General features: G+C 57.0%; 3 protein-coding genes across 3 annotated transcripts; 2 read left to right on the top strand and 1 right to left on the bottom strand.

Annotated features, from left to right (window-relative positions):
- Window positions 1–404: 404 nt before the first annotated feature.
- On the top strand, window positions 405–2,606 carry DCS_05533 (uncharacterized protein; the record flags this gene model as incomplete). The annotated part of the gene is made up of 2 exons (XM_040802836.1): window positions 405–1,109; window positions 1,143–2,606. The coding sequence occupies 2 exons, from the start codon at window positions 405–407 to the stop codon at window positions 2,604–2,606; spliced, it is 2,169 nt and encodes a 722-aa protein (XP_040657869.1).
- Window positions 2,607–4,112: 1,506 nt separating this feature from the next.
- Window positions 4,113–8,119, bottom strand: DCS_05532 (Carbohydrate-binding WSC; the record flags this gene model as incomplete). Its single annotated transcript, XM_040802835.1, has 4 exons — window positions 4,113–4,498; window positions 4,608–4,680; window positions 4,743–7,887; window positions 7,998–8,119. 4 exons carry the CDS (start codon window positions 8,117–8,119, stop codon window positions 4,113–4,115), a joined length of 3,726 nt encoding a protein of 1,241 aa, XP_040657868.1.
- Window positions 8,120–12,074: 3,955 nt separating this feature from the next.
- On the top strand, window positions 12,075–14,285 carry DCS_05531 (DUF1237 domain protein; the record flags this gene model as incomplete). Its single annotated transcript, XM_040802834.1, has 10 exons — window positions 12,075–12,290; window positions 12,344–12,481; window positions 12,645–12,774; window positions 12,835–12,881; window positions 12,946–12,974; window positions 13,036–13,069; window positions 13,135–13,222; window positions 13,285–13,494; window positions 13,560–13,914; window positions 13,967–14,285. 10 exons carry the CDS (start codon window positions 12,075–12,077, stop codon window positions 14,283–14,285), a joined length of 1,566 nt encoding a protein of 521 aa, XP_040657867.1.
- Window positions 14,286–14,511: the final 226 nt, after the last annotated feature.

Raw genomic sequence — 14,511 nt, 5'->3', positions numbered from 1 at the left:
GTGCAAGCATGTACTGTGCTCAATTGTACTACGAGTATTCCCTATTATTCGCACTCGCTCACTTGACCGCCAGAGTATTGATGACTACTGACTATTACTACCGTGCGTGCGTACGCACCTCAGTACCGGCCGCCTTCTCTTCTTGCACTTACAGTTCTTCTCCATGCACTGGTGTGGGATGCCATTACGTACGCCCAGCTGGTGAGGAGATGCCAATGTCACCCTTGCCGCCGAAGGATTCCTGGTTCGCTGCGGCGAACCACACGTCCCAGTAGCTTGGGTTTTGCAACGTTCATGTCCGGCTCGTCGATCGATTCCGCCAGTATTTCACCTCGAGGCCGCGTCGACAACCTCGCCCGTTTCCGTCATGCACGCACACAGTCTCTCGTGGCCGCGTTACGGTCATGGATTCGACCGGCACGGCCCGTTTCCGCCTACTCTCTCTCCTCGTCCTCGTCGTTGCCCTCTGTCAAGCGTCGAGAGCCGGCGTCGTCGGTGGACAGTTCAACTATGACAGACTTCCTAAATATCAGCCGGCCGAGGCCTTGTATGCGGATGTGGGCGTCATCACTCTCGACCGTGACGCCTACGAACGAGGAGCGGTCCACTTCACGAGCCGCGCCACCATACCTGTCGGTGTCGTCGACAAGGAAGACTTCTTGAAAAAAATTGCCGTCGAGTTTCAGTATTGCAGCGAGGAGTACTTTGAAGTGCTCAAAACGGCCGAGAGACAAGGTCAGCCCACGTCTCAGGCAGCTCGGAGCCTGTTCCGAACTCCCAACGCACCGGCTGTCGTCTCCGCCTTTCATGACGGCAGAGCCGATGATTCCATCGTTTACCTCGCCTCCTCCCAGAAGGGAGGGCACAAAGCGTCGGACGCCGTCAGAGGCCACCCTGAACTGATGGCCGAGTGCGCCACGCACGGATTTAAGGGAAAGTGCGCCGAGTTCAGCGCCATCGAGGAGTTCTTAAAGGTCGACGAGGGCGGCCTGCTGAAGTACAAAAATCTCGAAAATTTCGGCGGCAAGGCCATCATGGTGGCAACCAAGCACCATTCGTACACGGGATCCATCGAAATCTTGCCTGCCTGCACCGGAGGTGCGGCGCCGGTACGCCCCCCCCCCCCCCCCCCCCCAAGCCAGTTGAATCGAGCACTGACGCTCGAGACGTCCAAGAGAACCAGGGGATGCGTCCACACTCTTGACGCCTACGGCATCAAGCAACTGGCCGACGAGCCCGGCACCGTCTACAGGCTGCAGGCTGATCGGAAGACGGTGTTGAAATGCTCCGAAGCGAACGAATCCGCCTGTAAGGATTCTTACCGTGATGAAGTCCCCGAGGGAGAGGTGACGCAGCCGACGGAGGGAAAAGAAGGGGCAAAGGAGAGTGAAAATGTCTGGAAAAAGGAATGGGAGCACTTCAAGGACGACAGCTCGTCAACGCAGGAGCAGATGGAAGTGGAGCGACTAATGGGGAAGGAGGCTACGATGGACAATGAAAGGGAAGGGAATCGACCGATGGAGATGGAGGCCAAGTCGAGCAAATCGACGGATGACCATGCCCTAGAATCGATGGCCGAGTGGCAGGCGGAAAGCTATTTCCGCTCGACCATGGAACAGCGCGGCTATGAAAAGGTCTTGAAAGACATGGGCCCCATCTACGACAAACTCAGGGTCGGGTTCGACAGGGGCTCGATACCACGCATCACTCGCATAAAGTCCATGGCGGGCAAGATTTCCTTGCTGGCCCCGGAAATGGCCATCATCGGCTTGCCATTTTTCGCTCTCAACATCAAAAACACCTTTACGAACCCCAACTCGACAGGGTGGGACAAGGCGGCGGCAGTAACGGACATCGTCCCCTTTCTCGGTTGCTTCGTTCACATGGTCGCCGACATCAAGCATGAGCAGGAGAAGCAAGCGGAGCCGATAAAGACGATGAAGGTGGCGGCCGGAACGGCCCTCTGCATTTTGGATAACTTTCTCCCCATCTCCATGATATACGACATGGGCAAATCGCTTCCCAGCTTGGTGGGCTCGGAGAGCAAATGCCAGCAAGGAGCTGGCGGCTTCGAAGCAAACCGGGATATCGCCTGGGACGTCGAAACGGGCGATATTGTCGCCCGGATCCGCTCCGATGCCGTCTTCAACGATGTCAACCGCATCTTTCAATCGCACCAGGTCAGCACCATCTTCCGGGCCTGCCAGCGAGCTGGCGACCTGCAGGCCTCCCTGCACCTGACGCAGGCGATGGGTAACGAGACGAGCTTGACCAAGTCCGATGTGGAAATGACGTTGGCGGAACAAGTCGATCGGGAGACGGAAGAGAACAAGGAACTCGTCAAGAAGGCCGTTCTGGCCAGAATCCTCAACTCGACCCTGTCAGCAAGTCTCGATTTCAACGCAAAGTTCATTGGCCAATACAAAGCCGAGTGCGATGGGATGAGGCTAAGTGATATTTTCATGTTCGGTTTTGACATTTCCGGGCATGTTGCAGCACGCCAGAGGTTCATCGACTGGCTTGAGCTGCAGAAACCGCTACCCCCAGACTTGCAACAAAATCGGATTGAAGGGGCGGTGAACGAGGTGATTATGCGACTGCCATGACGAGTCATGGCTCATGGAAATCATGCCCCGGCCGGGCGCTTGTACAGCAGAAGCATCCAACCGTGGCCTGTGGGAGTCGACTGGAATTTGCAATTCGGACCATCTGCATCTATACTACCTCAAGAGCATAAAGCATTCAAAGGTTCTGGTGCTGGAAGTGAAGAAGGGCGGACTTGCGATGGTTATGAATGCATTTTCCCCCTTGCTCTGCGGTATGCTAGTAGCCGAAAAGGCTGGCACACTCAATCTCTCCGACAAAGGAAAAATATCAGGATGCCATCGATCCTCAGCTCGGCACCATCAGATCATACCGCTCACAGCTGGGCGCATGCCAAGCCTGGTCAAGCCCGTCTGCCACGGACTCCTCAACGGGCCTCCCGCCGCTCTGTCAGTGTCACAGTCAGACCAGGCCATTGTTGGTATAAGACTATTGTTTCGGCAGATCAGGCGACGCGGGCAGAGAGGGCCCGAAGCTACTCCAGCGCACCCATATCATGAAGCACCTCGACGTGATACAATGTTGCTTCGGATGAGAGACGACCTGGCAGCAACAGGGAGGGCTGCTTCCGAGACATCTGAGAAAGCTTTGCCTCGACTTCAAACTGAGCTACCATTAACTTGCGTCTTCATCATTTCATTGCACGCAGTTGGTTCGTGTCAATCAATTCTCACTACGCAGCATCACTCCTTGCACCATCTTCATGTGAATTGAAACTACGCCCGCTTCCTGGAAACCATTCTTATCAGTCAGATTTTATTGGCTCCTTAATCCCTCGACTTGAGCTTGGTTCTCCCAACAATCTGCGGGAGGCAGCGGTATTGAAGAGACCAACGCATCCCCTGAAATGGCAAACAACCCACTTAAGAGATGAGCAGCTGTATTAGAGACGATCCGATCCATTGACGAGACGCAGAGCACTCTTGAGGCTCTCTTAAAAAGAGATGAACAGCTATGTTAAAGAGACGATTCGATCCCTCGACGAGACGCAGAGCATTCTTGAGGCTCCCGTGAAGAGACAAACAGCCGTCTTGCTCAAGGCCTTTGGCACGACACGGGACATGTGGGGATGCAGATCTTGGGAATGTGTGCAACGTCAAGGTTGTATCAAAACTAGCTCTCAAGTAGACAGAAATAGACTCCCAATGCTCCTACAATGCTCGCATGAATCGCCTCACATCACCACTGAGCGCACAACTGACACTCCTTCATCCTAGCCAATGACCGTCGTCGTGGCATTGTTTGAATACAAGCTAAGCCTTGACCCTGCACCGCAGAATACATTCTTATCGCCCGGACAGCGAAAGCTGCACTGAGAATCTGTCATGTTCCTGCCAGGAGTCGCCCCCTTGTTGCCAGAGAGATTGAGCTTGTTGCCGCACCAGCACTCACGGCCGTACTCTACGCCGGCCCATAGGTATTGATAACACGTGCTCAAGCACAAGGCAATCGTCATGTTGACACCGTCGTTTAGTTTTTGACCTTCGAGGAGCCTACCGGCCGATGGCTCAGACACGCAAGAGTAGTACGTGAAGTTGGCATTCCCGGGCCAGATGAGAGGACCACTGGGAGTGGTAGCCGTCGATGTCGCAGCCGTCGATGTCGCAGCCTTCGATGTCGCAACCGTTGCCGTCCTTGTCGACTGCATAGTCAGTGTTGTCTTCGACATCGACGTCGTGATCGCCAAGGGATTGGTAGAAGTCCCATTGGCGGTCGAGGGAGCACTTGTGGGGAGGATGGTCAAGGGCGTAGTGACGGTAGAGGCATTGCCATGGACAGGTTCGGCAAGGCTGGCTGCCGTTGTTGTCGCTGCCCCAGTTGTCGAGGGAGTCATGTTCTCCGGAGCAAGTTTGATGGTTGAGGAGGACGTCGAGGGTACAGAGGAGCTTGATGCCTGCGTTCCAAGCCGGTAAACGTTCAGTCTAGAAGGACCACCACAGTACTCTGTCGAATTATCTGGGCAAGTTAGCCTCGCAACTCTTTTCGCGCATTCCGTTACGTACCGTTGCATGTCATGCTGCAATCTTTGTCCGGAGCAGGGACGGAACCTGCACCTAGGCTACTGCCGCACCAGCACTGCTGATGTTAGCCGCTTGTTCCCGTCTTGTATCGACTGATTGTATCGACTGTTGTCTTACCTCGCCTCCATACTCGACACCGGCATAAGCAAAGGCCCGATCCTTGCAGGCCGTGATGCAAGCGGCCACGGTCCGCTGGTCGGTAGGCGCACCCTTGGGGAGGGCGCGGGCGTTTGTGGCCTCGGTGTAACAGCCGATGCTGTCGTAGCCGGCAACGCCGGGATTGACTCTGGGTCCGCTGGTCGGAGGCCGGGTCAAGTTTCCATTCCACTGGAGCGAGTCGGCAAAGAGTGATATGAAGCTTCCGCCGTGAAGCGTGCCCTCGCCGTTGCCGCCGCAGACTTGGTTGATGTCGCCGGCGCAGTAGTAGTTGCAGTTGACGTCGTCGACCTTCTTGAGGGGGATGGCGTTTCCGGCCCAGCATTCGCGATGATACTGCGTGCCGCAAAAGATGCTTCCGGCGGCACTGCAGGCGGCCATGCACCGCGCGTTGGTGAGCAAATCGTCGCCCGACAGCAGCTTCGGAAGCTGCCTGCCGGGGGTGTTGTCCTGGAAGCAGCCAAGGTAGCGGTACCGCCCCTGGCCGCCGGGCAGCAGAGGGGGTGCCTGCTCGGCGACGGCGTCGCAGTGGAACTGCACAAACTGCTTTCCCAGAAACGGGTCGTTCGTGTTCAAGGTCCACTGCGCCGCGCCGCCGTACGCGTCCACGTTCCATTGCGATTTGGGAGCGGTGCAGCTGAGGACGGCGGTGCCGCTCTCGCCCGGCGCGAAGGAGGAGCCCTCGGCAAGATCAACCTGGTTGGCGGCGCGGACGATGCTCCTGACGCCAAAGGGCGGCTTCGATACGGTGAGCGACAGCTTGACGGCGCCGGGGGCGGCGGCGTTGGTGATGCGGAACTTGAGCGACCTTGACGTGTTCTCCGTCACGTTGCCGAAGCGGAAGGCGGTGCCGTTGACGTACTCGACCCAGCCCTGGCCATCGGGTGTCTGGAACTCGAGCAAGGCGGTGGCCGGCGGCCCCGAGGAAGCAGCAATGGCGACGGTGCCATTGCCGCCGTTGGTGGTGAACTTGACAAAGGCAGCATAGGTGCCGCTGGTGGAGGAATCGAACTTGACGTTGACGGCGGCGCCCTGGTTCGGGTCGATGGTGGCGGGGATCCGCTGCAGCGTAAACTTGCCGACGACGAGATCGCCCGGGCCGGACCACGGCTGAAAGGGACCGGTCGAGCTGTTGGCCGAGAAGAGGACCTCCTTGAGGAGGAGCGGAGAGTTGCCCCTGTTGGAAACGGTCAGGGTCTCGGAGACGCCGTCGGGGTCCTGGCCGGTGACGAGGCCCTGAAAGGTGACGGTGTTGGGGCTCAGTCCCAGGAGAGCACCGGCGCTGCGGCCCGTTCCCGTGAGCCTCGCGTGAGCCGTCGTGCTGAAGCCGGCGACGTCGTTGGTGGTGTTGACGACGACGTCGTCGGAGATGAAGCCGACGCGAGCAGGGTTGAAGACGGCATCGACGGAGAAGGACTGTCCCTTGGAAATGGGGAGAGGAAGGGGGGGCACGGCCTCGATTCGGAAATTGGCCTTGTCGAGATCGACGCCCGTCACGGTGAGATCGATGTTTGCGACGCAGCTGAGGGGCTTGGGCGCGCTGCTATTCCTGATGTTGACGCCGCCAAAGTCGAGGGGCGAGGTGCAGTTCAGCGGCGAGTTCACGGGGGCGCCAAAGGCATAGAGGTATCCCTGGGTGGTGCCGACGTAGACGGTTCCGTCGCCGAACACGGGGCGGCCGAACTTTGTCGCTCCGGGAACGTTGAAGGAGTTGATCATGACGAGCTTGCCATCCTTGGGAACGGCGTTGAATATCTTGAGGTTGAGACCCTGCACGTCGGTGACCCAGAGCAAGCCGGTGCCTTCCTGGCCGTTAAGCGAGGTGACGGTTCCGTGGCTGACGCCGAGGATGTAGGCGTTGGCGGCCGGGGATTCGGCCACCTTGGCGAAGGAGGGTCTGCCGGCGTTGCAGGAGTACTTGAAGACGCTGGTCGGATACTGCACGGGGTTGACGTAGACGTAGCCTCCCTCGAGAGGGTAGACGCCGGCGCCGGCGTAGACGCTGTTGGGATTCTGGTAGACCTGGAGGACGTCGTCGAGGCCGTCGGGGCCGTTGCGGTAGCCTCCGAGATTGTCGAGGTTCAAAAAGTACGTCTTGCCGCTCTTGCCGGTGACGACGCCGATCCTCTTGACGTCGCCGCAGGCGAACTGGCTCGGCAGGATCTCGAGGGGACTCGTGCCGAGATCCTTGTCGGCGCCGTCGAGAGCCTGCTTCTCCCAGGGCATGAAAAAGTCGACGAGGTTGAGGCTGCCGTCGCCGTTGACCGTCATGTGCAGGGCCGCCTGCTCGAGGGCCGTCGGCGGGCTGAAGCCCTTGACGGGCACGTTGGACAGCTGGGAGGCGTACCCGTTGCCCGTGGCGAGGAAGATGGATCCGGCGTCGTCGGAGGAGAGACCGCCGCCGGACATCCAGATGCCACCGCCCTTGATGTCGGCGGGAACGCCGCTGCCCTCGGTGGCCCAGGCCTCGACAATCTTGCCCGTCGTCCTGTGCCAGCCGATGATCCACCCGGTGAAGTCGTACTGGACGCAGTGGGAGCCAAAGGCGGCGTAGACGTACTCTCCCGTGTGCAGCAGGGCGGGACGCTGAAGGTGCACGCCGCCGGCGAAGACGCGAACGGCACTGTTGGTGGCGACGAGCCCCTCGAGGTCGAGGGGGAAGTTGGGGCGCTCGGACAGGTCGTTGGCGTCGACGGCGTGGACGTAGTAGCGGCCGTTGGCCCTTCCCTGGGGCCCGTCGCCTCCGTCCTGGTTCCGATACGTCTTGGCGGTGAGGTAGAGGGTGTCGGTGTCGGGGTCGACGACGCCGGTGGCGATGACGCCGATGGTCGGGTTGATGTCGACGCAGCCGTCGAGGTCGTCGGTGAGGAAGGGGATGTGCAGGTTTCGCGAGGCAACCATCTCGCCCGTCTTGGCGTCGAGCTTGTAGAGGTTGTTCTGAGTCGTGGCCACGTAGACGAACTGTCTGGTGCCGCCGCTGGGCGTGTAGACGAGCGGCTGGGAGAAGATTTGCTCGGCACTGCCCCTGTAGCGGCCGGGGAGGAGGCTCCGGAAGATCTGGCCAAACTGCGAGCTGCCGACGACGGCCGGATCCATGTTTTTGGTCCTGGCGACGCGGAACAGAGGCGAGACGTTAGCTCCGTCCACGAGGAAGGCCACGACCTGCTTGTCCTGACCAGGCCTCGCACGACGCGGCGGCGGCAGGGAGCGACTCACGTCTGGTAGCCGGCACGGGTGTTGTCGTCACCCCACGTGATGGTGTCGGAGGACCCGAGGCCGCCGGCCAGGGCTGCGAGGCCCGAGACGAGAGCGACGACGGAGGAGCCGAGTCCCTTCATGACGGGCAACGATGGGTGCCGGGGATGAGCGACATTGGTCGTCGAGTTTGTCGGCGAGGGCAGGCCTGATCAGCTGCGGAAGCGGAAGCGGGCGGACAGAGGATCGAGAGGACGTCGACGTGGCGGCTGAGACGATGAAGACGCCGACGGAGCCTGGCCATCCGAGATGGAGAGGAGTTGCCGTGGTGGTCGAACGGCCAAGGAGGCACGTGGGTCAGAGTCAGGGTCCAGAGAGCAAGTCGGTCGAGGGCCGTCGACGTTGCACCCAAGCACCATCCAGCGTCGCATCGGATCGACCAATTCGGGAAGCTGCTGCAGGCGTGGACCGGGATCCGAGCAGGATTCTCATGGATCGAGGATGGAAAAGCCGGTCTCGCGGCGGGCACCAGAGCGAGGGCCGAGCTTGCCCATGCGAGCGTGTCCATGCGAGCGTGCCGCCGCCATTCGTCCATCGTGAGTGAGCGATATTCGTTTGGACGGCGAGGCCGAAGGCTCGGGGGGTGGACCAACGACGAAGGTGATGTCCTAGACATTGCAGTCCGAATGGAATGGACCAAGACAACGGCAGGCTGTCCGACGATGGACTCGTTGGTCCGTCTGGCGACACTACTCCGTACGTACAAGGACACATATCTGTACTGTAGGCTGGAAGATTTTCGAAGCTTGTCTGGCGCCTGCCCGTGCTGCGCCAACTTCTGCATCGTGCCTGCCTCGACACCGCCAAGGGTCTTTTTCGGCACGACCTGCCCGGTCGGCAAGAACGGCCGGAAGACATGCCCACCAGGCCGGCGATCTAGCCTAGTTGAGCGAGGTACGACGAGTACCAAGAAGTACCGTCGTATTATGACGCGGGGGACGACACTAGTATTACAATGTACTTACTCTGCACAAGTACTGGAAGTAAGTCCAGGATTGTTCCAAGTAATACCCCGTACGGAGTACGGAGTACAGTAGGCAATATTACAAGTAAGTACAATTGTGATATGGCAATAATACTCCGTACTACGGAGTATACGGAGTATTACTGTACACGTATGTACCAAGCACAGGTGGGGCACGAATGTGTGTCCAGTGCTTTCCGTACTCCGTACTCCTTTCTCCGTACTCCGTACTGTTGGTGTACAGTAATCGCCGCACATGCACGGAGTACGGAGTACTTGATCGTGTAAGTAACGCGTACTGTATGCCGAGAGTACAGTAAGTACTTGTACATGAATACACCGAAGCACAACTCGTCATGTGCTGTACACGTATTTACTCTACAAATAATACTCCGTGCTGCACATGCAGATGTACGAGTAATTTATGTGTAAACGGTAGAGCATGGTATTCTGGCAGTTCTGCGTGTACATGCATTTAATGCTGTATACAGTAGAGCATGGTACTCTGGCCGTCCTACGTGTACATGCATCGGCGTGTACATGCATTGGCGTGTACATGCATATACATCTCGTAAACGGTAGTGCAAGGTGGCCATCCTACGTGTACATGCATTTACATTCTGTATATGGTAGAGCATGGCATTCTGTATATGGTAGAGCATGGCATTCTGTATATGGTAGAGCATGGCATTCTGTATATGGTAGAGCATGGTATTCTGTATACAGTACAGCATGGAATTCTGCATACAGTACAGCATGGAATTCTGCATACAGTACAGCATGGTATTCTGCATACAGTACAGCATGGTATTCTGCATACAGTACAACATGGTATTCTGTATACAGTACAGCATAGTATTCTGTATACAGTACAGCATGGTATTCTGCATACAGTACAACATGGTATTCTGTATACAGTACAACGTGGTATTCTGGCCGTCCTATGCGTGCATGCATTTGCACTCTGTTAAATGGTAGACCATGATATTCTGGCAATGCAATGCGTTCATGCATCTACACTGCCCTGGGTAAACGGTAGAGCGTGGTGTTCCGGCAGCACTATGAGTGCCCAGTACTAGGTAGTTGGACGTGTATTTACAGGGTGCCTACTTACATTCATATCCCCCCCAACTGCATGGCAGTCATGAGCGCGTGCCTACCGATGTATGCACATGGGCATGAGCATGTACAACGTACGCGCAACCAATGCAATGAAACCTTCGCGTTCAACCTCTGTCGACAGCCGGTGTAGAGCAGCGAGAAGATCCTAGCGAAATAGGGTACTTTTCAACTGCGTACGTACATCCTACCATGTGCCTCAGGCGCCTGTACTACCCGTAATGGAAAGGCTCACCCGTTGATTCGGTGGCCGAGTCGCCGTCGACAACGACGGTGGGTCGATGCCTTGATGCGTCAAGGGAGCAAGCCTTTCCTTGAAATGTACTGCCTTGGCGTCGTCAGTCGTCTACTTCGTCAGCCAGTGCGCCCATTGTGCTGGCCATCGCAGGCGGCACTCGTCAACGTCTCACGCCAACAAAGCCAGCCACGAGGCTGTGGCTGTCCCGTGGCAGAGAACCAATCGGAGTCATGAGGCGGACGAGGCTTCGTATGCAGGGACCAACACATGCATGCGCAAGAACGGCACCGTACATGTGCCGCATATGGACATGCTCGTTCATTCGGCATACAAATATCAGGAATCAAGCCAGATAATGATTCATATTCGTTACGGCCAGCTGAAGTCAGGGCGGTGAGAAAGTGGGCAGAATGCGAAGCTGCCGAGGTCGTAGCCGGCGCGGTACCTGGAGCATAGGAGGGGCATTACTGCTGTATGACACGAGTGCTTGCTGCGTGCGTCTGCTGTACCAAGTAACCGGTACTGACGCTGTATTCGAACAGTGGCTGGTGTCGGTGCAGTGTCCAAGTACAAGTACATTACGTTGATGCAAATTTATGTACCGCACATGATGTACGCGTAGTTGAGGTGTACTTACTCTCGGTGTACGGAGTATTCATTTCGTTGTACATGTACTTACAGTACAGTAGGTGTGCGGAGTACTGTAGGTGTCCATTTTCCGTACGGAGTACACCATGCTGTAAGTACGGAGTATGGCAAATATACTTAGTTGTACATACAGTACTTATACAGTACATCTGTGTACGGAGTACACGTGCAGAGGGCTTGTGCTGTACTGTACATGTTTCCGTACGTAAGTACAGCACTCCGTAAGTGCTTCGTACTCGTGTTCAAGTGTACCTGTACAAGAGTATGACCAGCGAGACTTTTGGATCGTGCCAAATTCGAATGTACAGGTACGAATGCAGTACGGAAACGTTCGCACAGCCACGAGTACAGGTACATGTACAGTACATTGTGCTCTTGCATGTGCCAGCTGGACGTCCCTTCGTCGTTAGTCATGCCCCGCTAATTGCTACCGCCTCCACGGGTACATGCACGAAAGAGTACTATGCTAGTACCGATGAGGGGCGAAATAACCTATCGGCACCCGGATGCGTGATAAGGTTATCGGCGCCGTATTCGATCCGCTCTAGAGCCGTATTAGCGTGGGGCCGGTCCGCTATCCGGCCCCGGCCCCCACCAATTGGTGGTCCGGATCTTGGGGAACCGGCCATCGGCTCGCAACAATACAGGGCAGAAGAATGAATCTTCGATATCCGACCACTCCGCCTGCTAAAAGTACGCCCAAAAGCAAGCTGCAAGGTACCTGCCTCCTGTCGCCGGACCAGCCAACTATTGGCCGCTTACGCCTTCGTGGCATCACGCCACTAGTACCTACCCCCGTGAACTTTGAAGATCAGAACACGCAGCTGCTTTCGTAACAGGTCACCGTTGCTTTCTCCTCCGTAGCTACCTCGTACATATAACGTCTACCGTGACCGTAATACGTCACATGCCATCGCTACGTCGTCCATCTGCTGCGCAACCACGTCCTCGTCCGAGGAAAGATTCCCGTCCTCCTCCCATCTCGTCTGCCGTCCTGTTCTCGCACAGCAACAGTACGACGACAAAGGCCCCCGTGTGAATCGTGGCGACGGCTCGCTCGCACGCTCAGATGCTATCTCCCTCCATCTCGCCCTTGCTTGCCGCCTTGCCCCTGGCGCACGCGTTGCAGATACCGCTCAGGGCCCACGAACGCACTCCAAGCACTTGTCCGGATTACACAAAATATTCCCAGAAACCCCATGAGCCGCTTTCCTCCGGTCCGCTGGCCCTGCCCTTTATGCGGCCGGCGCCCGAGTGTCGGACGTTTACCAGTCCTGCCGTCGAGGTAATCCCCCCCTCCCCGTCCTCCTGCGCCCCCCTCCTGACGTTGCTGGATAGCGAGTCATTGGGGACATGAAGCAACGAATTCGCGACCCCGACCTCGCCCGCCTGTTCGAAAACACCTTTCCTTCGACGCTCGACACGACCGTCAAGTACTTTGACCCCACCGCCAACTTGGCCTTTATCGTCACGGGTGTGAGTCGATCCGAGCCCGTCCCTCCGTCCACCCGTCCCCCTGTCCCTCTCCCAAGCAATGAAGCTAACCCGCCGCCGCCTTGCGTCTAGGATATAACGTCAGTGGCCGTGCCTCTCGTCGTCTCCCGTTTGATTCCTGGCTAAAACCATCTACAGTGCACAGTGGATCCGCGACACGGGAAACCAGTTTGCCCACCTCGTCAACCTGTTGCCGCAGGACGAAAATCTCCAGGCACTCGTCAAGGCCGTCATCAACACCGAGGCGAGATATCTGTCACAATTTCCCTACTGCGGTACGCCGTCGCCCGACGCGACAAGATAGAATGGACGCTGACTCGTTTTCCGGCAAAAAGGGGCCTTTCAGCCGCCGCCAGAAAGCGGACTTGCGCCTTCGTTCAACGTAAGCACCTTTCGCGCCTGGCACCATCATGGCCATCCGTGCATCACATGCTCACCTCTGCTAGGACTGGGCCGCCGGAGTCACCGTAAATCCGTACGTCTTCATCAGTGTGTATGCAGCAACGCACGTCTACATCTTGTTGACAGCCATCCAGTCCCGTCGATGACAAGCTCGTGTTCGAGTGCAAGGTACGTCCTCAGTCTCCCATCCTCCCACCCTAGTTCTTGCGCTGATGCACCATCGTGAACGCCAGTATGAACTCGACTCGTTGGCGAGCTTTCTCAAGCTTTCGAGGTCGTACTATGACAGCACCGAGGATGCATCCTTCATCAACGACAATTGTCAGTCGCTTTCTCTCACCATGACATGGCCCACTGTGCAGTCTTGCTCACTCTTTCACCAGGGCTCGCCGCCGTGAAGCAAACGCTCCGCGTTATTGTAGAGCAGTCTCAGAGCTCCGAGGTCGAAGGAGAGTCCGTAAGCTACTATAATTGGACGGGATCGCTGGGATCGCTGGCACCCCGTATTCCGAACAAGGGCAACGGAAAACCCGTCAAGGCGAATGGGCTCGTCGCCTCTCACCATAGGCCCTCGGATGACCCATGCTTCTACAGTAAGCCCCATGCGGTGCCGGCACGGCGACGGGGATCCCCTTTGGCTCATCTTCTTGACGCGCAGAATTCATCACGTCCGTCAACGCCATGATGGCCGTGGAACTCGATCACATTGCACGCATTCTCGAGCAGGAAGCAAAACATCTCGACCACCTATCGCGGGAAGCTCGCCGGTACTCGACCCTCATTCGAGATGCCATCTGGGACCACACAATGGTGGAGGGAGACATATTCGCCTACGAGACCGATGGCTTCGGCAACCAGTACATCATAGACGACGCCAATGTGCCTAGCCTCCTCTCCCTGCCATATCTCGGCTTCCTTGATCGAAACGACCCGACGTACAAGAGGACGAAAGCAAAGATGTGGTCGAACGAGAACCCGTTTTACGCCGAAGGGAAGCAATTTAGCGGAGTTGGGTAGGTGTTCGAAACGCGACTCGCTCGGCTCAAAGTCACTCACGCTTTTCAGGGGCCCGCACGTCAGTCCGGACAGTCCATGGCCCATGTCGCACATCTCTGCCATCTTTGGTACGGACGACGACGACGAGATCAAGGAGCGGCTCGCCATGATACTGGAAAATACCTCGGGCTTGGGGCTCATTCACGAAAGCCTCTCCGTCCACAGCTCAAGCGCCTACACCCGACCCTGGTTCGCCTGGGCAAACAGCTACTTTGCCGAGATGATTCTCGACCTAGCCGAAAGGAAGCCTCAACTCATCTTCGACGACGATACCCCTTATAGCATCAACCAGGACGGCACCCGCATCGACGACGTGATTGAAATGTAGTCGGTAGTCCGTTTTGTCTGTCGCATTTTGTAGCATTAATGTCACGCAAGGCAGAGGTTTTCGTTCATGAAACAGCAACTCTCGCCGGAATACATGCACATGGATTTGTTTTCCTCTTTCGTCTTGTAGCATATAACAGTCGCCATGATTCATTGGTGAGAATGGTTGACAACGTCAGCGCAGGCGTCTTTTGAAATATATGGATCTACATTCTAATATTCTCCTT

The sequence above is a fragment of the Drechmeria coniospora genome, chromosome 02 (genome assembly GCF_001625195.1).
Source record: "Drechmeria coniospora strain ARSEF 6962 chromosome 02, whole genome shotgun sequence".
NCBI lineage: Eukaryota > Fungi > Ascomycota > Sordariomycetes > Hypocreales > Ophiocordycipitaceae > Drechmeria > Drechmeria coniospora.
This window is presented reverse-complemented; position numbering and strand designations above follow the sequence as displayed.